Source organism: Loxodonta africana, chromosome X, assembly GCF_030014295.1.
Source record: "Loxodonta africana isolate mLoxAfr1 chromosome X, mLoxAfr1.hap2, whole genome shotgun sequence".
Classification (NCBI taxonomy): domain Eukaryota; kingdom Metazoa; phylum Chordata; class Mammalia; order Proboscidea; family Elephantidae; genus Loxodonta; species Loxodonta africana.
The window spans coordinates 4217853-4244733 of record NC_087369.1 but is presented as its reverse complement, the minus strand read 5'-3'; the positions used below and the strand labels follow the sequence as shown (position 1 = coordinate 4244733).

Below are 26881 nucleotides of genomic sequence, written 5' to 3'. Positions count from 1 at the left end.
AAAGAGATGATTATCAATTGATTTGAAAGATTATGCAGGCTTTGTAAAAAAAAACGTAGAAAATGAAGTACCCTATTTTTGGTGATTGTATTTAAATACACTTTATTTATAGTTTATGTTTACAGAACATTGTGCATAAAGTACAGAGTCCCCATGAACCTGACCTACACCCACACAGTTTTTCTCTCATTAACATCTTGCATTCCTGTGGCGTGGGGCACATTTGTTGCAACTGACAAATCAACATCATTAACTAAACTCCGTACATGACATCAGGGTTCACTCTCTGTGCGCTACAGTTCTATGGGTTTTGACAAACGCCTGATGTCATGTTTCCACCATTACAGTATCGTATGGAATAGTTACACGGCCATAAAAATCCTCTGGGCTCCACCTATTCATTCTTCCTCCTTCTCCTTGAACTCCTGGCAACCAATGATCTTTGTGCTGCCTCTACAGTTTTGGTTTTTCCAGAATGTCACAGACTTGGAATCACACAGGATGTAGCTTGTTTTGGACTGGCCTCTTTCACCCAGCAGTATGCATTAAAGATTCCTCCATGTCTTTTCCTAGCTTGATAGCTTATTTCTTTTTATCACTGTATAATATTCCATTGTATGGACGCACCACGTTTACCCACCGACCTACTGAATGACATCTTGGTTGCTTCCAACTTTTTGTAAATTATGAATAAAACTGCTATAAACATTTGTGTGCCGATTTTTATATGGACGTATGTTTTTGACCCACTTGGGTAAATACCTAGGAGTGCTTATTGCTGGATCAGAATGGTAGGCCTATCTTTAGATTTCTAAGAAACTGCCAGACGGTCTTCCAAAGTGGCATTCCCATGCAATACTTTTTTTTTTTTTTTACTTCTAGTCTGGCAGAGACCAGGATTTGGTAATGCTCTGTTGGCATTACCAACAGCTACGTTTATATATTATCAGTAGAGTTTAAAATGGCACAGCTCCTACAGAACGCAATCTGGTAGCATCTATCAAACTTTGGAGTGTACACTTCAAAATTCATCCAGTGATCTAACAAAATTTCACTGCTAGGAACTGATTCTACAGTTACTACTCACACGTGTGCAGGAAGAGCAAGAATGTGGCTAGTAACATTGTCAATAGGAACGAAGAAAAGGAATCGTCTTCACTAGAGAACTGAATAATATGGTCCATTCGTAAAATACATATCATTTTAGCTGTTAGAGAAAGAGGGGCCAATCCTTACATGCTGTGCAGGTGATTTCTGATACATGTTAAGTGACAATACAAGAAGGCAAGGTACAAAAAATATGTACAGTAATCTACTATTGAGCAAAAGAAGTCATTTGTATTTGTATATGCATACAATATCTCTGGACACAAGAAAATGATCACAGGGACTCCTCTGAGGACGATGACTCAGCTCAAGAGTGAGAGAGACTTTTCATTGTACGCCCTGTACGATCTGAATATTTTTTCCCCTGTGTATTTTCTTTTCCAAATATAAAAGACAATAAGAATAATAAAATACATGAAATACAAGAAAACAAGGACAGTTAAGCTCTCTGCCTTACATTGTAATTGTTTTTTATTTTCAGTTAAAATATGTACACATATATACAAAAAACACATTTGACGAACGTTTTCTGTGTGCACAATTTAATGACATTAGTTACATGAATCATACTGTGCAACCATCAGCAATATCTGTTGTCAAATTTTCCATCACCATAAAGAGAAGAAACTCAACGCCTGCCATGAGTCTGAGGTGACTGGAACCCTCGGTATAGGGGCAGGTCAGGATGATGGTGAGTCTGACAGTCACATCAGCACTGGCCAGGGATATAGGGCAGAGCCTGAGAGACGTACTCATGCTAAACCGTCTACCAGGTGAGTCTCAAAGCAGACCGTAAGCTGCATGTGATTTGTGATATTAATTTTACCATGTCCTCTATAAGTAGCCTGCTTCCTGAATTTGAATCTGTTCTCTAAGTCAGGAGTCAACACACTACACAGCTCCAGGCCAAACCTGCCCAACAGCTGCTTTTGTACATACCATGTTCTTGGAACATGACCACAACGATTCAAGGACATACTGTCTACAGCTGCTTTCCAGCTACAACTGCAGAGTCAGGTGTTTCCAAATATGAATACACAGCCAGCAAAGTCGAAAATGTTTACTATCTAGCCCTTTACAAAAATGTTTGCTGAACCCTGCTCACAACACTGTCAGGAAAGGAATATGTCTAACAGAAGAACAACGAATTATCAGGCACACAGGGAACGAACAAGCAGAGACAGGAGAAACAGGCACACAGATATAAAACACCTGTGCTTCCCACAGTCATGAGGATAAAAGGCAGAAACTGCAAACAATAACAAATGACACCCTAGATTTGAAAGCAACCAGCCAGAAATTCTGTACTTACATACATGGTTACAAAATTAGAGAGGGTATATGAATTTAGTAGCATTGATTTATAATGAATGACACAGAGCATAACCAGTACTACACTAGGGGCCAAGGAAGAGTAGTACCAGGAGAGTACAGAGAAAGGGCAGTTGGGGAGATGATTAAAGGGTTCCTAGAAGTGGTGGACTTACAGAGAAGTCTTGATTAAAACTAAACAGAGAGGGAAATGTATTTTAGCCAGGTGAGGTGGAAATACAGATGATAAGCAACAGAAGGCAGACGTTGAGTTTGAAAACCAACATTCCACCGGCAGTAGTGAAGTGGCTAAAGGATACGAGTATGGCAAGATAAACTGTTTAGAGCCTACTGTAATGATTATAGGATGTTTGGGGCTTATGTCTGGGAAACTGATCTGTGCTGGAGATGTGGACACGTGGGAGTTGATTGGGTTGATGGTTGAAGCCAGGACTGTAGGTGGCTATACCACCTTTTCAAAGAAGCTTAAACATGAAGATTGTGAAAAGAGCTGAAAATGGAAGACGGCTCAATTAAGTTGGAGAAATTGGATACTAAGGGCAAACAGGAGACAGGAGATATTGAAGGCACTGGAGAGAGAGTGAATTATTGATGGCGAGATGGGGCAGAAAAGAAGGGAAGGGACCCAGAGCTGATGGAGAGGGCCAAATTTTTCACTGACAGAGTGTGGAGGTGTGGATGGGCATGGGAGTGGAAACCTTTGTAAGCAGAGGCAAGAAATTGAGCAAGTCTCTGCCTGATTGCCTCTAAACATATTCACTTATTTATTCATTCATGCACTCATCAGGAATTATTTGAGTCCTTACTATGTACAGATATTATGTACACAGACATCAGTCTGGGTCAACGCATTTTCCATCTCTCACTGAAATTCCAACAATTGTGTAATACTGTAGTTAAAAGGCCAGTTTTAGGATAAGATGGAACTTAATGGCTTCAACTACCTATGCCAAGGAGACTAAAAAAAGTCCCACCTCACAGGGCAACTGCGTCAGGTGGAAATCACGGATTCCTGTCCTTGTTTAATTCTGACACCAGCCACCCATGCAGGATTCTCCTTCTTACTCTAGCCATCCAGGGCTAAGCCAGACCTCACAAGTTAAAAGGACATCGTCTTTCAGATAGCCCAAGAGGCAGGCACGAGCTGTAAGTCCGGGCGTCTAAATGACTCCTAACTTCTCACTGCTGGCCAGAAGTCTGGGGCTCCCCTCTAACCCCCTGAGAATATGAGCCACAAAACGAAGGGTCCCCAGGTCTCTTAATGTTGAGACTTCATTCGGTTTAGTAATTCACTGGAATGACTCAGAATTCACAAAAAGGCCAACCTGATAATAATGGCTTAAATATATAACCAAAAAGGACACAAATGAAGAGATGCATGGGGCAAGGTGTGGGAGGGTCCCAGTGCAGAGCTGCCATGTCCCCAGGACACTGTACCCTCCACATGGATGGCTGTTTCTCAACATCTGGGAAGCTCCCTTAACCCTCTGCCTTCTGTGCTTTCACAGGCCAGTCCGCCATGAAAGCTAAATGATGCCTCAAGAGGTTAACACCAGATCACCAGGTGTTCCCTCGGATCCTATCTGGCCTCACTCTTCAGACTCAGCTGCACTCTGACTCTCAGGAAACTCAAAGGCCAAAGTGCTTTCGGCGAGGAGGTGCACTGCCTCACAGCTACCAATTCTGAATCTGCTTTACGTATATTCTCAGATTCAGCAAACAATACAGTGTGGATAATGAAAGCCAGGAGTATCGCTATTAGAGAAAGGAGTAAACACATAAAGTAACAGAAAAGGCTAAAATGAACCCTGTGGTGTTGGACTGGAATCAGAGATATGTGTATAATCTCATGGTTTTAAAAATACATACAGATACTTACAGAAATATGTATAAATGTGTCTTTGCATGTGTACACTCACACACATATATTTACTACTTTTTCCCACTTTGAGGGCCTAGTAGCAGTAAGCATATCTAATGTCCAGACTTTTGTTTCTAGGTATCATTCTCTTATAAGAGAAGCCAGGCTTTCTTGGAGAAAAGTCTGATGCCAGGGCTCAGGGAGGAAAAGGACAAGATGATCACTGAACGCTGGCAGAAAGGAGTGCTGAAATTGTACTGGGGTCATGTCAAATAAATACATGAACCTAGTTAAGTGAGCTCCTAATAACCAAATCCGGGGTAATTTCAGCAAGGAAAAAAAAAAGTAATATGGATTAGCCTATACAAGTAGTTCCCAGGCTATGAACGTCTGATGTACATACAACCTGTAGTTATAAACCAATGCCCATAAAGCTTATTGTAAGTTAAGACCCCTTCCTACAGAAACACTGGCCCTGCGACACTTGCCTGCTAACAGTGCAGTGTCTGCTCACAGCTGGATCTCACTACTTGGAACCAGGTAGAGGCTGGTGCTTGTAGGGGTTTGCACGCACAATATCAATGTGAGTGGCTTTCTAGACTCCCAATGTCGGGGCTATGGAAGGCACACCAAGAGGGAATCCAGTGAAGCGGCAAGGATTTGTAGTAACAAATGGGCATGACTTTGCAACACATTATTATCAAAACATTATTATTATCATTTCTGTATCATTAACACTGCCTTAGTGTATCTGGAAGTGTTTAATGTTTTTTATGCAAAGAAACCTACACTATACTCTACATATGACGACAAACATTTCACTAACCTATGGTAGATACAGACGTGAACCGTACCTAGCTGTTCCAACTTAAGTACAAATTCAACTTACAGGCAGATTTAGGAATGGAACTTGTTACTACTTCAAGTGCTGCTTATATTGCTATAAAGAATTTAATAAATAAGGGAAAGAGAAAGCTATTTTTTTGCAGAATTCCAATTGATAAACACAGAGAAAATGAATGGAACAGAAAATACCATTTGGTAAACAACAGACTGATAATACTAATAAGTAATAATTATCAACGGATACTAAAATTAGTAGTCCAAAATATTATGAAAAACAGAATATTTACAGTCTGAAAGCACTGCCCTATGAGAAATTTGTAAAAAAAGTTACCTTTACAATAGAAAACAATGGAAGGAAATGTGTTAAATAGGAAAAAAGAACACTTTTAAACCCAACACGAGTATTTTAATTCTATATGAAATAACATCGATAAAATCATTACAAAATGTAAAACCACATTTGCTCAAGGCTATTTGCTACCGCTGTATCTGTAACAGCCTAAGACTTTCAGACGTCTTTAGCTTGGACTGAGAAACACACACTGATGACAGCCCCACAGTTACGCTGAAACTGTCATTTCTGCCAAAGGCACAAAGTAGCTCTAACGATGCCTTCTTTGACTTAGTATTGCTCGCTTATTCACTGAGAAACTTTGTTCTGTAATCGCAGACTTTTAGAAAGTTGCTATTTGAAATTATAGCAGTAAGGATGAAACATCCCACTTTTGACACAGAGTAATCTCTCCAATGTGAGTTCTTACATGTGAAGCAAGGTGTGAGGAACGACTGAAGACTTTCCTACATTCCTTACATTCATAACGCCTCCCTCCACTGTGAATTCTTCTATGTGTATTGAGGGCTGAGGACTGACTAAAAGTTTTCCCACATTCCTTACATTCATAAGGCCTCTCTCCAGTATGAGTTCGTATATGATGAGTGAGTGATGACGAACAACTAAAGGCTTTCCCACATTCCTTACATTCATAAGGCCTCTCTCCAGTGTGAGTCCTGATGTGTTCGGACAGACAATAAGCACGACTAAAGGTTTTCCCACATTCCTTACATTCATAAGGCCTCTCTCCACTGTGAATTCTTTCATGTGTACTAAGGTGTGAGGAACGCCTAAAAGCTTTCCCACATTGCTTACATTCATAAGCCCTCTCCCCACTGTGAATTCGTTTATGTGTGGCAAGGTTTGAAGGCTGCCTAAAGACTTTGCCACATTCTTTACATTCATAAGGCCTCTCTCCACTGTGAATTCTTCTATGTTTAGTGAGAGCTGAGGAATTACTAAAGGCTTTCCCACATTCCTTACACTCATAAGGCCTCTGTCCACTGTGAATTTTTAAATGGGTAGTGAGGTCTGAGGAACATTTAAAGGCTTTCCCACATTCTTCACATTTAAAAGGCCTCAACCCACTGTGACTTGTTATATGTTTACTGAGGGATGATGTCTGACTAAAGGCTTTACCACATTCCTTACATTTGTAAGGTCTCTGCCCATTGTGAGTTTTTATATGCGTAGTGAGGTGTGAGGAACACCTAAAGGCTTTCCCACACGCCTTGCATTCATAAGGCCTTTCGCCACTGTGAGTTCGCATATGTGTAGTGAGACTCGAGGTCTGACTAAAGGCTTTCCCACAATCCTTACATTCATAAGGCCTCTCTCCGCTGTGAGTTCTTAAATGTGTAGTGAGAGATGAGGAACGACTAAAGGCTTTCCCACACTCCTTGCATTCATAAGGCCTCTCTCCACTGTGAGTCCTTATATGATATGTGAGCGATGACGAACGACTGAAGGCTTTCCCACATTCCTTGCATTTATAAGGCCTCACTCCACTGTGAGTTCTTCTATGTTTAGTGAGGGATGAGGCCTCACGAAAAGCTTTCCCACATTCCTTACATTCATAAGGTCTCTCTCCACTGTGAGTTCTTATATGTGTAGTGAGGTATGAGGAACGACTAAAGGCTTTCCCACATTCCTTACATTCAGAAGACTTATTTCTCCTATGAAATTTTTTATGTAAAATGAGGGATACAGGACGACTATAGGTTTTACAACTGTCTCTGCATTCACGCTTATGACTTCTCACATGTGTCCAAAAGGATAAGGAACTAGAGAAATCTTTCCCACAGTGGTTACACTCATAGCTTTTCTCACCAGTCAGCACTGTCAGAGGATTCTTGAGGGCTGAGATACAAATGAAGTCCTTCCGACATACTTCACATTTATGGGGTTTCTTTCCATTAAGAGTTCTCAAAGAAGCGGTTAGGTGAGAAGGGCAATTGCAGGCTTCTCCACACTGCTTACACTGACAGATATTGCATCCACTGTGAGATCTGGCATGATGATTATGTGATGAGTGACTCAGGAAAGCTTTTCCATGCTCACAGCTTTCAAAACGATTTGCTTCTGGAGGATTTCTTTTTAACACAGTAGGACTTGGAATCTGGCTGAAGGTTTTCCTACACGGATTGCCTTCATTGCTTTCACAGAGGTTCTCTGCTGTATGACTTCTGTTAAAAATAGGCAACATACTATTAGAAATAAATTCATTCCCATTTCACCATTTACAAAAACAGTAAGCATGCATGGTTTTTACCCAGACTTGTTTCACGTTTCATAGGTTAAAATCATCTAGCAAGAACGCTACCATTTCTGTCGCTGTTTTTCTAAAATATGATGCTTTCTAATAATTGTGTAAACGTGAAATGTTTCAAACACTTGATATGTGATTGTTACTTGTGCAAACGTACTGTGAAAATTCTCTGAACATACAACTTTACACTTAGATTTACATATATATATATACTTACGTGTACATATATAAATACATATGTTAGTATACATCAGGGCTTCGAATTGGTTCATAACGGCTCAGTAATTGCCAATATAAATGAGGGCAGAGCATGCATTTCATGGCAACAAAATCTGTTGCATGTCCCATTTTGACCCAAATACAAAACACACAGCTGTGCCTCACTCAAAGATGGCAGCCAAGGTTGCCAGTCTGAATGTATGTCACTCCCCAAATTCCTGCAATAATTCAATCTTCTGCATGGATCCTTAAAGTTTAGGAGCATGACACGGGGGTGCAGATCAGTGGCAGGACTATGGAGAGCGACCTGCATCCACAGCAGCATGGTTGGCATCCATCTCTGAGTGTTTACTCATGTTTGAATGACACTCACCTTAAATGTCTCTTCTGGTTTTTAAGCTGATCTTTACTGCCATGAGATTGGTCATGGATTTCTCCTAACATGGAGGACCAGAGGTTATTCTCCATGAGTCGCACCACCGTATGTTCACTGGACAGCTTTTCTCCGTCATTAATGTTTTGAGAATCTGAACCAATAATTCAAGGTAACGTTCACAATATGAAACAAAAGCACAGAAATCATTAGGGGAAAAAAGCTGTTGTGAACAAAGAAAGAATTAGCCACATTTAGTCCTTTCAGCACTCTGGCAATGTTTAAAAGGCAATTTCCTAGAAAATACTTCCATGAGGATTGAGAGTCATGGTGACGTGAACAGGTATAATTAGGAGAGCTATGTAGAAAAATATTGGACACAATACACATGTAACATTAAAACAGGAAAAGGGTCTCCATGACCACAGGTGCGACAGGATTGCTAAAGTCAAAGAAGTAAGTTTGGTATCTGGGAAGTTATGCCCTCAACCCAAAAAGAGACTTTTTCTAGCTGAGTGATTCCAATATAATCCTTTCATGCAGGGCTGGTCTTTTAAAAAATTCTGGCTTTCCTGGTGCTTCCTCACTCACTGGCTCTGGATGAGTCTTCTCTTCACTGTTCTCAGCTCTTTGCCTTGCTTCTCTGGAAAAATAAATGTGTAGAGCTGACATGGTGCTTATGGAGAAACGCACATCGTGAGGGAAGACAGCGAAGAGCAATGAACATTTCCTTGACACTGAGCCAATACTTTGCTCTTCAGGGTCTCTGAAGATGGACGTGTATGAGTTTACTTACAGCAAAATAATTATGGTAAACTTGTAATCAACACAGTGAAATCTCTGCAAAGCCCAAACTGCAGATCTCTCAGTGTCCCAAAGTGAGTACTGAAGCCAGTGCTTACAACACTTAAAGAGACTTAGGGCTTTTAATCACAAGAGAAATAAAAACTAATTTTGATACACAGAGCTTTATGTTCATGGGGAACTCCAGAGACCAAGAGACTCTGCCTGTTTTATTTAACAATTTCTCATTCTTCAGCCCAAATACTGGAGAAAAGTAGATAAATGAAATACTTTTGTTCACTGAAGGACGACATTTAGAAAAAAAAAGATCCCATTCTTACCTACTGAGGCCAAGTTTCTGAAGGTTTCCATCATCACATCTCTGTACAGTTTCTTTTGAGCAGTATCCAGCAAAGCCCACTCTTCCTGGCAAAAGACCACGGCCACGTCCTCAACAACCACTGAGTCCTAAAACATTCCACACATTCTGCATCAGCAAGGTACCATGTACTCCACTGTGTACAAGAACAAAGGGTGAGGCTGACAGTCCTGGGGAAGTGAGAATTCTTAGGGATTTGACACAAGTTTCTCTGTTCAACCGAGGTCTAAAGAGTCATCGGCCTTGTCCCTTCTCTAACTACATTCACTTCCTCACTGATTACATTCCGTATCATGGATTTTCAACACACTAAAGTTACCTCTCCACAGTTTGAGTGTGACTAACCGTAGTCTTATTTCTCTCTTTTTATGGTCTAGAACAATTAGAAAACACAGCAGAAATTAGAGAAATGCTCTCTTTCAGATGATCACTTCCTTGTGAACAAACTCCTTCCCTAACACCCACCGGAACACTCAACAAAACAGAAAGCACGGGGTGAAAGCACGATGAGGTATTAGCAACTGAGAACCAGTGCAGAATGCCGCTTTTTCTTGTTGTTCCTCAGAGCCATCGGAGGACCAGGGACCAGCACAAACTGGCCACCCAAAGCACTGAGCTGCTCCTATTTGCCTGAACTCTAGGAGGTCATAAAGTCACACGTCCGCCTGGTGAAAAAAGATTCTTTTGGAGAATTATTAACTTTTACATGTCAGTGACTTATTTTTCAAAAGCTAAGTTGTTTTGTCACCTCCTCTGTCCTTTTCATAGAGACAGGCAATGGTAATAAAAGTTAAAAAGAGCTCAGGTGACACAGGAATGATTAGAATCCAGATCTCCTCACAATTCTGAAATGTCAAAACCTGATGCAACTGTACACCAATTATCAGTGACCGCTCTCCTCAACGAACTCACACACCGTCAAACAAACACAGTCTAATGAGACAAGAGAACAAAGAGAACTGTCTCTGCAGAAACAAGAACAGCATGTACTTTCGTTTGTTGACGGAATATACGTTATAACTCCCGTTTTGTAATGACGGCACAACGTGATAAACGTAATCAGTGTGACAAAGTTATACACGCAAACATTGTCGAGTTGGCAAATGTTTTGTTATATATAATTCTTACCACAAAGAAATTAATTTCGTAAGTAAGTAAAAGTACAGACGGTTTACCTGTTAAATTGCCCGTGAAGCCTAGGAAACAAAAAGGCTTACACACCAGCCTTCTACAGGGTACACTCCAGAACTCTCTCACATCTGCAGGCCCTGGAAGGCACACAACCACAACTACCTGAACACTGACCACTGGGGTCCCCTGGTCTGTAAGGTGACCTCTGTGAAATAGCACCAATCCACTGGCTTCCTCGTGGAGTGAGGAGAGAAAAGTCTGCTGAAGGACACTTCCGGTGCTAAAACAGAGCAGCTTTAGGGTAAGAAGTCTGCTCTTGTCAGGGAAGTGCTGAAGTGAGCTGTCTATGTTGTCTCTAACCAATCCTGGTATGATGAGGTCACAACAAACTTTGAGCTCGAGCCAAAATCCAAAAGTTGCCTCCACTGCAGTGGGTCAGGTTACGCATATTTTAAAGTCATCAAAACTCCAGAACTCATTATACAATATAGTAATGATAAACTGTTTCATGCACTGAGCAACTCTTAATTTAGGAAAGGTTTTGCAAAAAGTTTTCAACACACTAGCTCATTTTTATCTCACGGTTCCCCTAAGCAGCTATTATTTCAAACATGCCATAGTTGAGTAAAGTTAGAGACAATCAATTAATCACATGCTCAATGTTGCTTTCTTTTTTTTCAATGTTGCTGAGCCAAGGTCAGGAGGCAGGTCAGTCTGTCCCTGAAGCCTAAATTCCTGACAACTCCATTTCTATTCATGCGCACACAGTTTTGTTGTTATTCTGACTGTTATTCTCCACTGACACCATGGATGATCTACAGCCTTGCTGGATAATAGCCAGAGACAAAAGAAACATAATATTCAATTCACACAACCCACCGCCACATCTCCCAGCAAAGCCCTGTGTCTCAGACAAGACTTCTTCCCTTCAGGCTCTTAACTGCCGTTACCTTCATTTATGAAAACTGATTTAGGCCATGCTGAAACTGAGCCTACTTCATGTTGGAAAGCTGATACAGCAGTGAACAAAACAAAAATAACCAGAAGGACATGGGCTGTAAGTTCTTTGTGCGTAGTAAACACGTGCATGCACGTGTGTGTGTATATACATAAATATATGTATGCGTATACATACGCACACACACACACAATTTCAAGTAGTTATATAACCGACAGAAAATGAAGCACGATAAGGGGATAAAACAGCAAGAAACACAAGCCTATTTACCTTTAGTAAATTAGCTCAGGGAGAAAAATAATCATTACAGAAAACATTAGCTAACGTAACCCAGCTTGGTAAGAGAAAAAAAGATCACACTTTAATTTTAAAAACCAGGAAGCCAACTAAGGTGATTCTGCGAACACTCTAACATTCACGTGCTTATCAACTTCAACAAGCCCCGATATAGAAGCAACGGAGTCAACGGGCTCCACTAACCTTCGTGCCAGGAAAGGGAAGATACACTGCTTGGATCCAGAAAAAAAAAAAAGTCATTAGCAGTAAGAAAAACATATAATTTGGGGAACTGGAAAAACAAAAGTACCATAAATCAAGAGTACAAATAAAGTGGTGACAGAAGACACAAATGAAGACTTTCACTTTCTGGTTTGATATATAAGGAGCTCAGAAGTTGTCACTCCCATCCTCCCAAGAAAAAAATCTGAACATACTAACTCAGAAAAATTGAGGTGACAGGGAAAATTGCTGCCCCCAAACTGGAGGGACACATAAGCAGCTACAGAGAATCATCAAACCCAAACCCAAACCCAGTGCCGTCGAGTCGATTCCGACTCATAGCGACCCTATAGGACAGAGTAGAACTGCCCCATAAAGTTTCCAAGGAGCACCTGGAGGATCTGAACTGCTGATCCTTTGGTTAGCAGCCATAGCACTTAATCGCTACGCCACCAGGGTTTCCCTGAGAATCACAGCAGAGCAAAAACGTAGGAGCAGAAACCACCTTTAGGATCAGTATCAGCTTAGGAAAACTTAAAATGCCACTCATGAACTGCCAGACAAACTTCAGGGTTAAAAATACCAGAGAGCCCAATCTTAAGGGGACGTCAGAGTGCTGTGAGCTTTACTTGCAAGAACCCTATCAGGTCCTTGGTGTGACCATCAGAGAAAAATCTGCTGTGAGTCCTTCCAGGAGGGGGAAGAGGAAAAACAGCCATTTCAAAACTTTCCCAGAGCCCCAGATAAATAAGGCATTACTGAAAAAGAACAAAGTGGGAGGCCTTACTCTACCCAATTTTAGAATCTATTATACTGCCACAGTAGTCAAAACACTCTGGTACTTGTACAACAACAGATACATGGACCAATGGAACAGAATTGAGAATCCAGACATAAACCCATCCACATATGAGCAGCTGGTATTTGACAAAGGCCCCAAAACAGTTACATGGGGAAAAAACAGTCTTTTTAACAAATGGTGCTGACATAACTGGATATTCACCAGCAAAAAAATGAAACAAGACCCATACCTCACTCCATGCACAAAAACTAACTCAAAATGGATCAAATAACTAACTATAAAATCTAAAGTGATATAGATCATGGAATAAAAAATAGGGACAACGTTAGGAGCCCTAATACATGGCATAAACAGTATACAAAACATTATAAAGAATGTAGAAGAAAAACTAGATAACTGGGAGCTTCTAAAAATCAAACACCTATGCTCATCCAAAGACTTCACCAAAACAGTAAAAATACTACCTATAGACTGGGAAAAAGTTTTGTTATGACATTTCTGATCAGCGCCTAATCTCTAAAATCTACATCATACTGCAAAAACTCAACTGCAAAAAGACAAAAAACCCAATTAAAAAATGGGCAAAAGGTATGAATAGACGCTTCAGTAAAGAAGACATTCAGGAGCTAACAGATATATGAGGAAATGTTCATGATCATTAGCCATTAGAGAAATGCAGATCAAAACTACAATGAGATTTCATCTCACTCCAACAAGGCTGGCAGTAATCCAAAAAACACAAAATAATAAATGTTAGAGAGGCTGTGGACAGATTGGAACACTTATACACTGCTGGTGGGAATGTCAAATGCTACAACCACTTTGGAAATCGATTTGGCACTTCCTTAAAAAGCCAGAAATAGAACTACCATTCGATCCAGCAATCCCACTCCTTGGAATATATCCTAGAGAAATAAGAGCCTTTACACAAACATGGGTGCGTACGCACCCATGTTTACTGCAGCACTGTTTACAATAGCAAAAACATGGAAGCAACCAAGGTGCCCAACAACAGATGAACGGATAAATAAATTATGGTATATTCACACAATGGAATACTACGCATCGATAAAGAACAGTAAGGAATCTGTGAAACATTTCATAACGTGGAGAAACCTGGAAGGCATTATGCTGAGTGAAATTAGTTGCAAAAGGGCAAATATTGTATAAGACCACTATTATAAGAACTTGAGAAATAGTTTCAACCGAGAAGAAAACATTCTTTTGTGGTTACGAGAGGGGGGAGGGAGGGAGGGTGAGAGAGGAGCATTCATTAATTAGATAGTAGATAAGAACTTCTTTAGGTAAAGGGAAAGACAGCACACAATACAGGGGAGGTCAGCACAACTGGACTAAACCAAAAGCAAAGAAGTTTCCTGAATAAACTGAATGTTTCAAAGACCAGCATAGCAGGGGCAGGGGTCTGGGGACCATGGTTTCAGGGGACATCTAAGTCAACTGGCATAATAAAATCTATTAACAAAACATTCCGCATCCCACTTTGAAGAGTGGCGCCTGGGGTCTTAAACACTACCAAGCAGCCATCTAAGATGCATGAATTGGTCTCAACCCATCTGGATCAAAGGAGAATGAAGAACACCAAGGACACAAGGTGATTATGAGCCCAAGAAACAGAAAGGGCCACATGAACCAGAGACTACATCATTCTGAGACCAGAAGAACTAGATGGTGCCCGGCTACAAGTGATGACTGCCCTGACAGGGAACACAACAGAGAACCCTAAGGGAGCAGGAGAGCAGTGGGATGCAGACCCCAAATTCTCCTAAGACCAGACTTAATGGTCTGACTGAGACTACAGGGACCATGGTGGTCATGGCCCCCAGACCTTCTGTTGGCCCAGAACAGGAACCATTCCCGGAGCCAACTCTTCAGACAAGGATTGGACTGGACATGGGATGCTGGTGAGGAGTGAGCTTCTTGGATCAGATGGACACTTGAGACTATGTTGGCTTCTCCTGCCTGGAAGGGAGATGAAAGGGTGGAGGGGGTTAGAAACTGGCAAAATGGACACAAAAATAGAGTGGAGGGAGAGAGCAGGCTGTCTCATTAGGGGGAGAGTAATTGGGAGGGTGTAGCAAGGTATATATGGGTTTTTTGTGTGAGAGGCTGACTTAATTTGTAAACTTTCACTTAAAGCACAATAAAAATTATTAAAAAAGAAAAAAAAACTTTCCCAGAGGACATTATTCTCCCTGACAAGGCCTGCCCTCAAGGGAACCTATTTTACCAGAGTCTAGCTGATCTGCAGCAGTGAAACACCCAACTCCAGCCCCATCTAGGCTCCCAGTCTCACCCAAGTGGGTGAGGGGAGAAGGAGAGGAGCACTTGTAGGGTCACTGCCCAGGGCACAGGCTCACTAAACAACTGAGACTTAATTACTGCACAATTCCAGGCTTCCCTTTGTCTACACCTTACCACTCCATCCACAGAGCTCTTATAGTATAACGGGGTTACAACAGAAAGAACTCCAACTGATTTAAGAAGTCTCCAGGAAACCCAAACAGGACAAGAAGGAAAAAACATGAATATCACAGCAACTGACAACTACAGCAAACCATAAACACAAACTAATATCTAGCCAGATAAAGAGAAAACCTTAAACTAAAGGCCGATTTATTTACCTCATTTCCTTTTACTTAGTACATAATCTCCAGCTTTCAACAAAATACTACTAGGCACCCTAAAGACAACAACACAATGTGAAGAGACAGGGCAAGTTTCAAAATCAGTCTAAGATTCAGCACAGACTTTGGAATAATCAGACTAAAATCCCAAATAACTGTAATTAACAGGCTACGGACGCTGTTAAGTAAAACTATCTAACACATCACAATACATGAGTAATATAATAGAGAGATGACAGCTGTAACAAATAAAACCAGTAGGGAAAACTGAAGTGGGGGGACAGGAGGAAGTAGGGTTCTATGCAAACTCTGTACTTTCCACTAAATTCTTCTGTAAATTGCTCTAAAAAAGAAAACCTATTGATTAGAAAACAAAAATGAATAAACAGAAAATCAGATAAGCCAAAATACCTAAGACAACCTTCTATGCAATTGAGATATATAACTAAAGACTCAAAGATTTCCCTACTGTTAAGGGTTAGAGACTCGTCAATCAACAATAAAAAGTTACATCATACAGACATGTAAAGATGATGAGCACAATGGAAAAATGAAAAGGAGAGCAGGATCCAGAGGTAAGCAGTACTGACAATGCAAGGAGCAGCACTCATGAGGCTGTTCGGAGTGGGCATCACTGAACAGAGACACCTGAGCCAACACAGGAGGACTATGAAGGAATTACCCAAGGAATGTTTGAGAAGTATTTTTCCAGGAACAGGAAGAAGCCAGGGCACAGGCCAGAAGGTGGGCAGGTGACTTGCATGTTTAGGAAGAGCCGAAGGCCGGTGTGACTGGAGCAGAGTGAGAAGAGGCAGGGTAATAGTAACCTGGAGAGGTGACTGGGGTCAGTGGGCTTATCACGTTCTGGGGAACTTGTTGGCAACTGAAAAGAACATGGCTTCTGAGTGAAACGCAGAGTGATTTTACGGTTCTGAGCAGGGGACGCAACTGATAGGACAGCTGTTAAATAAATGGTGTGTAGAGGACAAAGATGATAAGAGGAAGATATGTTAGAAGGTTACGGGCACGATAAGAAAAGATGACAGTTGAAACTGTGGTGGTGGCTGGAAAAGTGGTGTGTGCCAGGGATGCTCCCAGACTTTCCAGGTACAGACAACAGGATTTCCTGACGCACTGTAGCTTGAAGTGTGAAAGAAATAGAGGACAAGGATGGATCCAAGATCTCTGCCTTGAAAGCTTGAAGGACTGTGTGACGGTTAAGGTTGTGTGTCAGTTTGGTTGGGTCATGAATCTCCGTGGTTTGGCAGTTCTGGTGTAGTTCGGCAGTTATTTAATGATGGAATTCTGCAGTTATGTAACGATACAATCAACTTCATAATAAGATACGGTATTAGTGGCCAGTCAGTTGAAAGGGAGTGGCCTTGGGAGTGTGACCTGCCTCCAGTATATCCATGGACGCTCCAGCAAGTCTCTCCCTCTGGGTCCTGAAATCTGGCTTCTCATCATTTGACCTCTGGTTCTCGGGACTGGAGATAGCAGCTTACCTGCCAATCCTGGGATTCATCGGTGTTACGGATGGAACTGTTTCCATGAAAAACGTCTGTCAACTTGGCTAGGCTGTGATTTCCAGTATTGTATAGATGTCCTCCATTTTGTGATTTGATGTGATTATCCTATGTGTTGTAAATCCTAAGCTCCTTGGTGGCACAGTGGTTAAGAGCTTGGCTGCTAACCAAAAGGTCAGCAGTTCGAATCCACCAGTCTCTCACTGGAAATCCCATGGGGTGGTTCTACTCTGTTCTACAGTCGCTGAGTCAGGATCGACTCTACAGCAACAGGGTTGATCAACTGATGATATTAATGAGGCAGGATTAGGGGCCGTTATGTTAATGACACACGACACAATCTACAGGGCTAGGTTGTATCTTCAGTCAGTCTCTTCTGAGATTTTATAAAAGAAGCCTATAGAGAGAGAAAGCCTTCCCCTGGAGCTAGCACCCTGAATTTGGGCTTCTAGCCTCCTAAACTGTGAGAGAATAAATTTCTGTTTGTTAATCTCATCCACTTGTGGTATTTCTGTTAAAGCAGTACTAGATACCTAATATAGTCAGCCTCTGCAGCTTGTAAGCCAGAAGCCTGCCATCTTACCTGCCGATCTTGGGATTCATTGATCTCCGCAGCCTGTGAGCCAGCGGACTGCTGTGTGACCCGCTAATCTTCAGTTCATCAGCCCTGCCGCTATGTCAGTCAGGAGAAGCCTCAGCCTAATGCCTCACCAAGGACTTAGGACTTGCCAGCCTCTACAACCAAGTGAGCCATTTCCTGAGAAAAGTCTCTCTCTCTATATCTACACATAAATACACGCTTCACTAATTTTGCTTCTCTAGAGAACCCAGCCTAAGGCATTTGGTACCAAGAGTGGTTCTAGGTTTGGCGAGTGGCATCTGCGGTCTTAAATGCTCGCGAGAGGTCATTTAAGATACATCAATTGGTCTCATTGTACTTGCTGCAAAAGGGAAAGAAGAAAACCAAAGACACAAGGAAAATATTAGCCCAAAGGAGCAAAGGTCCACATGAACCACGGACTCCACTAGCCTGAGACCAGAAAACTAGATGGTGCCTGGCTACCACCAATGACTGCCCTGACAGGGAATACAACAAAAGAGTCCTGGACGGAGCTGGAGAAAAATGCAGAAAAAAACTCAAATTCATGTAAAAAGACCAGACTTAATGGTCTGACAAAGACTGGAGAAACCCCACAACTATGGCCCCTGGACTACCCATTAACCCAGAATTGAAACCATCCCCAAAGCCCTCTCTTCAGAAAAAGATTACACAAGACTATAAAACAAAAAATAATACATGTGAGGAAAGTGCTTCCTAGTTCAATCAGATATATGAGACCAAATGTCCAGCTCCTGTCCAAATGCAAGATGAGAAGGCAGGAAGGGAAAGGAACTGCCTGAATGGACACGGAAGCCAGGGTGGAGAGGGAAAGTGTGCTGTCACATTGTGGGGATTGCAACTACCACCACAAAACAATATATGTATAAATTTTTGTATGAGAAATTAACTTGAGCTCTAAACTTTCACCTAAAGTGTGTGTGCACACACACGCACGCACACAGTGGTTCTAGAAAAACAAAATTTTATGGATGAGTTCCTTAATTGGTTCTCAAGTCTGGTTAGTCTTTAAAGATGACTTTGCCTCCAGTAGTAGAGAATACTGCTGCTACTCCAGGGTGTGACATAGTAACAGAAATATGCAAAATATCACCACCAACAGATCAAGCGTTCGTAACAGGCAAGGCTCTGGGTTATCACATACTTGAAATCTTTCAGAATTATAAAGAAGCTGGTTGGTGGGTCCTATTTCTCCTAGACAAAGTGGTGAAAGAAAGAGATGAGCTCAAGGCTTCAGCGTCACAGCTCCAGAGCTGTATAGCTGACCTCAAAGTTGCCAGTTTAGCCCTGATAAAAAAAGCCTTATTTCTTGTAGAAACAGCTGATATTGCCAAAAAGCAAACCCACAGCCTTACTGTAAGAGCAGCTGAATAACAATGCCCAGTAAACTTCCAACCTCAAATAACACCTGAAGTTGCAGTGAGAAATAAATGGGATCCTGAAAGTTGGGATGGAGACACATGGGCAGATAATCAGAAAAGTGGGGATAACGAACCCCTAACTTCCACAGACTCACTCCTGCCAACAGAAGCAGCCCTCTTCCTCCCAGCCAAGGAGGTAACTCCATGTTTGTCTCCTAAGCTATCCTTCCCAGTAAAACCATTATCCCCTTCACCTCCATCTACTGAAAATTAACCAAGCTATGTCTGAAGAGCCCTTGAGTCATCCCTTGGGGAGGCATTTGACTCTTTTCCTGCAGCACTGTCTGAGGCTGATGGATTACAACACATTGCCGAATGTTCTGAGAACACGTCCCCGCCACTCATTTTGGCTTGTAGACCTATAACTAGCCTCAAGTTCCAGCGAGCCCCAAAAGATGAAGTACAAAGTGAAACCCAGGAGGTATGCGACAATTTGAAAGAAGTGCTTGCCTTTTCTAACATGTACAAACAAAAACCTGGGGAATATGTGTGGGAATGGCTGTTAAGGGTGTGGGATAATGCCACAAGGAACCTAAAGTCAGATCAGTCTGAGTTTACTGACATGACCCCATGAAGCACAGATTCTTCATTCAGTGTTTCAACTCGAGAAAAGTTAGGAAAGGATCTGATAGTTTATTTGGTTGGGTTGTTGGAGTGCGGATTATGCAAAGGCCTTTTCAAAGTCAAGGTGAAGTATTAGACATGCCTTAGTATACTATAGAAAAAGGTAACCAAAGGCTTCGGGAAATTGGCATGTAGAGTGGATTTATCAGGTTAGACCTGCAGGCTCATACTGACAGTGTCTTGTTCTTAATGCAATAGACACGCACTCTGGATACGGATCTGCCTTCCCTGCACACAATGCTTCTGCCAAGGCTATCATCCGTGGACTTACAGAATGCCTTATCCACCATTATGGTATCCTACGCTGCATCACTTGGATCAAGGGACTCACTTCACAGCAAATGAAATGCAGCAATGGGCCCACGCTCATGGAATTCACTCGTCTTACCATGTTCCCCATCATCCTGAAGGAGCTGGCTTGATAGAATGATGGAATGGCCTTCTAAAGACACAATTACTGTGCCAGCTAGCTGCCCATACCTTGCAGAGTTGGGGCAGTGTTCTCCAGAAGACTGCCAATGCTTGAAGCCAGCATCCAATATATGGTGCTGTTTCTCCCACAGCCAGCAGTGTATCTTCTCACCATTCTTATTCAACCTGTATGCTTAGCAAATAATCCAAGATGCTAGAGTACATAAAGAATGAGGTATTACGATTAGAGAAGATTCGTTAATCACCTGCAATATGCAGATGACACAACTTTGCTCGCTGAAACAGAAGACGACTTGACGCACTGACTCATAAAGATCAAAGACTACAGCCCTCAGTACAGATTAAACCTCAACATAAAAAAAACAAATATTCTAACAATTGGGCCAATAAGCAACATCATAATAAACGAAGAAAATGTTGAAGGTGTGAAGAATTTCATTTTACAGGGATCCACAATCAACATCCATAGAATCAGCAGTGAATGGTGAAGGGTAAGACAGTACACAATACCGGGGAAGTCAGTGTAACTTGACCAAGGGAAAACCACAGAAGTGTCATAGACACATACAAACTCCCTGAGGGATCGAATTACTGGGCTGAGGGCGATGGTCTTGGGGACTCCTAGCTCAACTGGCATAACACGGTTTATAAAAAAAAGGTTTTACATCCTACTTTGGTGAGTAGTGTCTGGGGTCTTAAAAGCTTGTGAGTGGCCATCTAAGATACTCCACTGGTCCCACTCTTTCTCAAGCAAGGGAGAAAGAAGAAAACCAAAGACACAGGGAAAGTTTAGTTCAAAGGAATAATGGACCACAACTATCACAGCCTCCACCCAACTGAGGCCAGCACAACTAGATGGCGCCCCGCTACCACCACCGACGGCTCTGACAGGGATCACAACAGAGGATCCCCAACAGAGCTGGAGAAAAATGTAGAACAAAATTCTAACTCACAAAAAAAGACCAGACTTACTGGTCTGACAGAGACTGAGAGTGTGGCCCCCAAATACCCTTTTAATTCAGTACTGAAGTCACTCCTTAGGTTCATCCTTCAGCCTAAGATTAGACAGGCCCATAAAACAAACAATCATACACACAGCTAAACCATTTATACAGTACGAAATGGGCACACCAGCCCATGGGCACAGATGAGAAGGCAAGAGGGGACAGGAAAGCTGGAAGGATGGAAACGGGGAACCCAAGGTTGAGAAGGGAAGAGTGTTGTTATGTCAAGAAGTTGGCAGTCGATGTCACAAAACAATATGTGTATTAATTGTGAATAAGAAACTAATTGTAAATACTCAACTAAAGCACAATAAAATTTAAACTGAATATAATTAAAGTAAATGCAAAGATGACAAAAGCAGCAGCAGTCAAGAAATCAAATGACCAAAGAATATATACCAAAAAATTCCACATTTTCCTATTGTAAGATGGAAAACACAGACACCCATTATTCTATTTAACATTATCCTAAATGTTATAGACAGTGCATGCCAAAAAAGAACAAAAAAAGAAACGGTAAAGAAAAAAGAATGTTACAATGCTGCGGAGTACCCCATTTTATTTTACAGATTAAATAATTTTATAGGTAGAATCCCAGAAAATAGTATAGGTGATTATATGACTAAGAGAGTTTAAGAAATATTCAGATTACAAAATAAATACTACAGAAAGGTTTACTACAAATAACCAAAAAAAAAAAAAAAAAAACCCAAACCTGTTGCCTTCGAGTCAATTCTGACTCACATAGACCCCATATGACAGACTACAACTGCCCCACAGGGTTTACAAGGAGCTGCTGGTGGATTTCAGCTGCTAACCTTCTGGTTAGCAGCCATAGCACTTAACCGCTGCACCACTGTGTTTCCAGTTACTAAAAATATTTCATTTACACATATGAGTAACCACCAGCAGTTGAAATATAGTTAAAAGATTACTCGTATTTTAGTAAAAATAAAAGGTATTTTAAAGGAGTGTAATTACAAAAATTAAAGACAATAATTAGAAAATTATAAAGCACTATTAAATGGCATTTGAATAGACTGAAACAATGACGAGGTACAAAATGCTTTTAGAAAACCTCCTGGTGAGCAGTTGAACTCTTCAGCATAACACCACCAGGGTTTCCAAATATCCGCACAGAAACAGACAAATAGACCAATGGAAAAATACAAGCAGCCCTGGAAAAGGACAGCAATTCCTATAAAGGTGATTCATGACATAGCAAGCAATTGCAGGACAGTGACAGGATGTACAGTTCAATATTTGGAGTCCCCGAGTGGTGCACAGGGTTAAGCACTCTGTGACTAACTGAAAGGTTGGTAGTTTGAATCAATCCACAGGGAGTTCTGAAGAAGGGTCTGGCAATCTACTTCCAAAAAGTTAGCCACTAAAGACCCTAGACAGTGCAGTTTTACTGTAAAACACATGGGAACATCATGACTCAGGACTGACTCTAGGGGAAATAGCTTTCTTTAAAAATCAACTAATTATCTAACTAGAATAATTAATTTATGCCTGTGTATTCCACATGTAAAAAAAAAAAATCAATTCCAGTTAGATTGGTTTTCAAAGTGAAAAAGTAAAATTATAATAGTTTCAAAAGCTATAAGTCAATGGTCTTATGACATTAAAAAAAAATTCTTAAGATGGAAGAGAAGAGATTCACAAGTTCAACTATATTAAAATTTACAACTATTCATCAAGGCATTGAAAAATTGAAAAGATAACTTACATACTAGGAGAAAAATTCCAAAAATCTGTAACAAATATCTAAGAAGTCATTGTCAGGTGTTGTCGAGTTGGTTCTGACTCACAGTGGCCCTACAGCACTGAGTAGAACTGTCCCATGGGGTTTCCAAGAAGCAGCTGGTGGATTTGAACTGCCAACCTTTTGGTTAGCAGCCGAGCTCTTAACCATGCCAGCAGGGCTCAAAAAGTCACAAAAACAGGAATTACCAGTGTGAAGATATGCACAGCCCTGTCAGTAGTGGAGTAGTGTAAGGTAATTACAAAATGATATCAAAGTAAGATACCATTTCACACTCTTTACAAGAGAAAAATTCATCAGACAAGCAGATGGAACAAATAAAATCCACACACATACTTTGTGGGAGGAAAAAATTGTAAAATGCATCAGTATTTCCTAATAAATTTGAACATGGTGATGCTCTACAATGGAAACCCTGGTGGCGTCGTGTTTAAGGGGTACGGCTGCTAACCGGAAGGCTGGCAGTTCGAATACGCCAGGCACTCCTTGGAAACCCTATGGGGCAGCTGTACCCTCTCCTATCGGGTCGCTATGAGTCGGAATTGACTCGATGGCAACAGGTTGGGGTTTTTTTTCTTTTTTTTGGTTTTATGGTCTACATCTCCGCCATTTGCCCTCACTGCAGAGTTACTGTGCAGGACCGTGTGGAGCCTGGAAAGAGAATGAACAGAACAGCAGCAACACTCACACAAATAAAAATCACACCCGAGCCACCCAAATCCCAGAAGCTCTGCAATGACTAGGTAGACTGTGGCCCGTTCATAGGCACGTGGGCAGACTACAGCTACAGGCACCAACTTACATGGAACTCAAAAGCATCTGGGAAAATGAGTCACTGAAGAACCAAAAGTAATAACTGAATTTAAAGAAAGCTCAAAAGAGGCAAAACTAAACAATATAGAGCTTACAGATTAAGACATGAGTGATATAAAGAACTAGCTGGTGCCAGGCTATAACCAAGGACTGCCCTGACAGGGAACACACCAGAGAATCCCTGAGGGAGCAGGAAAGCAGTGGGATGCAGGCCTCAAATTCTCATTAAAAAAACCAGACTTAATGGTCTGACTGAGACTGCAGGGATCCTGGAGGTCACGGTCCCCAGACCTTCTGTTAGCCCAAGACAGGAACCATTCCCAAAGCCAACTCTTCAGACAGGGATTGGACTAGACTATGGGATAGAAAACGATGCTGGTGAAGAAAAATGAGCTTCCTGGATCAAGCAGACACTTAAGACTATCTGGAGGGAGGATGAGAGGGCAGAGGGGGTCAGAAGCTGGCCGAATGGACACAAGATAGAGAGTGCAAGGAAGAACTGTGCTGTCTCATTAGAGGGAGAGCAATTAGGAGTATATAAACTTATATATGAGAGACTGGCTTTATTTGTAAACTTTCCCTTAAAAGCTTGGGTGATATAACTAATAAAACAGCAATCATATTGGTAATACTCACATACTTTTAAATACATATGATAAAAATCTCCCGGTAGGAGGAGATGATAAGGATAACCCAGTTCTCCATAGAACTCACCATTTCTTTCTCCAGCTTCTGGAAGTCTAAGGGAATGTCGTCTCTGAGCCCAAGAAGCCACTTCAGGAAGAGGGACAGGACTGGAAGCAGAGCACTGGGCAGTTTGGAGGCAGGTGAACAATGTCTGGTCCACACACCAACCAGAGCAGTTGAAATCCTTCCCTGTGTTCGATGGATGTGCAAGATGGTCGCGAGAGGTCCCCAGCTGCCTGGACTGGACTAGTTCTCCTTGCAGCACAACTGAGACCTGAAATGGAAGAAGGATGTAGAGGAAACAGTGTTGAGGAAACAGGGAGTGACAGGCCTTTGGCCTCCTCCCTGGCTCAGGGCAATGCTCCACCCCGAGGGTCTTTACACTGAAGGCAGAACAGGCTCCAGACCCCAGAGCAGACACCTGCATTCTTCAGGCAGCTCCATGGGCCTCTCCTTTCTGCAACAAGATCACAAATGGAGGAATTTACCTCTCCCGGAGCATGAGGAGCAACCAGGCCTGGCCAGGCTGCAAAACTTGAACCTGATTTCCTCCAGGGAGTCAGGGGTCCAATGCTGAAGTTGTGGGTTCACCTATGTAACTTTATCCCTTATAGATCAACACACGCATAACACAGGTAAATTATCAGGGAAGACCCTGGTGGCATAGTGGTTAAGAGTTACGGCTGCTAACCAAAAGGATGGCAGTTTGAGTCCACCAGACACTTTTTAGAAACCCTACGGGGCAGTTCTACTCTGTCCTATAGGGTCGTTATGAGTCAGAATCGGGTTTGGCTCTGTGGGTTTTTTTTTTAATTATCAGGAAGAACATATATTTCAAGTTTTGTCAATGATGTTATAACAGTTCATTCACTTTTAATTACGTGTAGCAATAACCCATTTATTACGCTTTAAAAATTTTTTTCATTTATACAATTCTGCAGTTGGCCCAACATATTCATGGGTTCCACATTCGTTAATTCAACCAACTGTGGATGAGAAATATTTGGGGGAAAAAAATTTTCAAAAACCAAAACTTGAACATACAGCATGTATAGTACTAAGCCGAATCCAGTGGAAGGAACTGATGTGAGGGTACCCCTTGGTGTAGCCTCCCACCCTTTCGCGGATCCTCAGTCTCTCTCCAGCACTAGGTGTTTGAGCATTGTTTGCTTTGTGTCTCATCATTATGCCCTAAACGATACAGTGTAACAACTATTTATACAGCATTTCTACTGTATTATGTATTATAAGTAATCGACAAATGATTTAAAGTATAAGGTAAGGCGTTTTTGAGTTACCTGCAAATACCACACCATTTTATATAAGGGACTTGAGCACCGCAGATTATGGTGTCTGCAGGGGGGGTCTTGTACTTATTAAACAACTTTTCATTTACACCACTGTGATATGAGATGGGTATTTTCCCTGTTACTTTTACAATTAACATTTCTTTCTTTCCCTTCAGCTTTTTTTTTTCTTTTTTTCCCTTCGTTCTCAAACCATGGCACCACCAGTCCCTAAGCTGTTGAGAAATCTCAGAGGATTCCTGAACATTCTGTGCTTTCAACCTCGTAACAAATCTACCAAGAAATAAATCAGAAAATCATTACGTTTTCTCTGAGGCGGTTCTCTCTCACCTCTGTTCCCATTTCTTTTCACCCTGCTCCCCTCCAGGCGGACTCCTATTGTTCCATTTCTTGGTCTGAGCGTCAACGTTCTCTCTCTGGCACGATCTTTACACCCGAGTCTTCCCTTTCAGCATTATCCTTCCTTTCATTAGTTTCTCTAACAGCCCTCCCTAATTTTAACTCACGATCTTCGTTAGGGACTTATTATTTCCAGCATAAACTAGCAGTTCGTTCAGCACGTAAAATCCCGAACCCCACCCCAGAATTGCTGAATCGAGATCCTAACAAGAACCCCGAAGACTCTGACGGAAACCCGATTGTAAAGACGCAGAAGAGAGAATAGGGGGGCGGGAGGCAGCGGTGGGGGCGGGGCACCGAGACGCCGGGACCGACCGCAGCGCCCGGGAGGCCCGGGACCCTGCATCTCTCCCCGCTCCCTGAGCAGCACAGGTGTGCGCGGTGCCCACCACCTCACCTGTCTACGCGCCGATACACAGGTCCCACCTCCGCGGCCTCCAGGTAACAGCTGCTGCCACACCGACCTCACACCGGAGCGGGACGGGCACAGAACAAGGAGGCACACTTCCGCTTCCGGTTTCCGAGACGCTCGTACTCAGGAGAGTGATTCCGTGCGGGAACCCAGAGCACTGTAACTTGGGACCGTGGGGTTCAGTGGCTCCCCCTGTGTTTGGGATCTGCCCACGGTTTTCCTTTTTTACTTTTGTCTCATATATACACGTGTAATAAAGTGCATAAAGTGTGCGAATCTCAAGTGTACGACGCGATGCATTTTTACAGCTGGATATACGCTCATATAACTTCCTC

The 26881-nt window shown here is 41.9% G+C and overlaps 1 protein-coding gene across 1 annotated transcript; it reads right to left on the bottom strand.

The window, feature by feature from the left end:
* Positions 1–832: 832 nt before the first annotated feature.
* On the bottom strand, positions 833–26773 carry LOC135228837 (zinc finger protein 345-like). Its single transcript, XM_064277908.1, is given in 6 exon segments — positions 833–5981; positions 5983–7663; positions 8339–8492; positions 9463–9589; positions 24456–24702; positions 26532–26773. Coding segments are annotated over 5 exon segments (2043 nt in total). The 5' UTR covers positions 24459–24702; positions 26532–26773; the 3' UTR covers positions 833–5903.
* Positions 26774–26881: the final 108 nt, after the last annotated feature.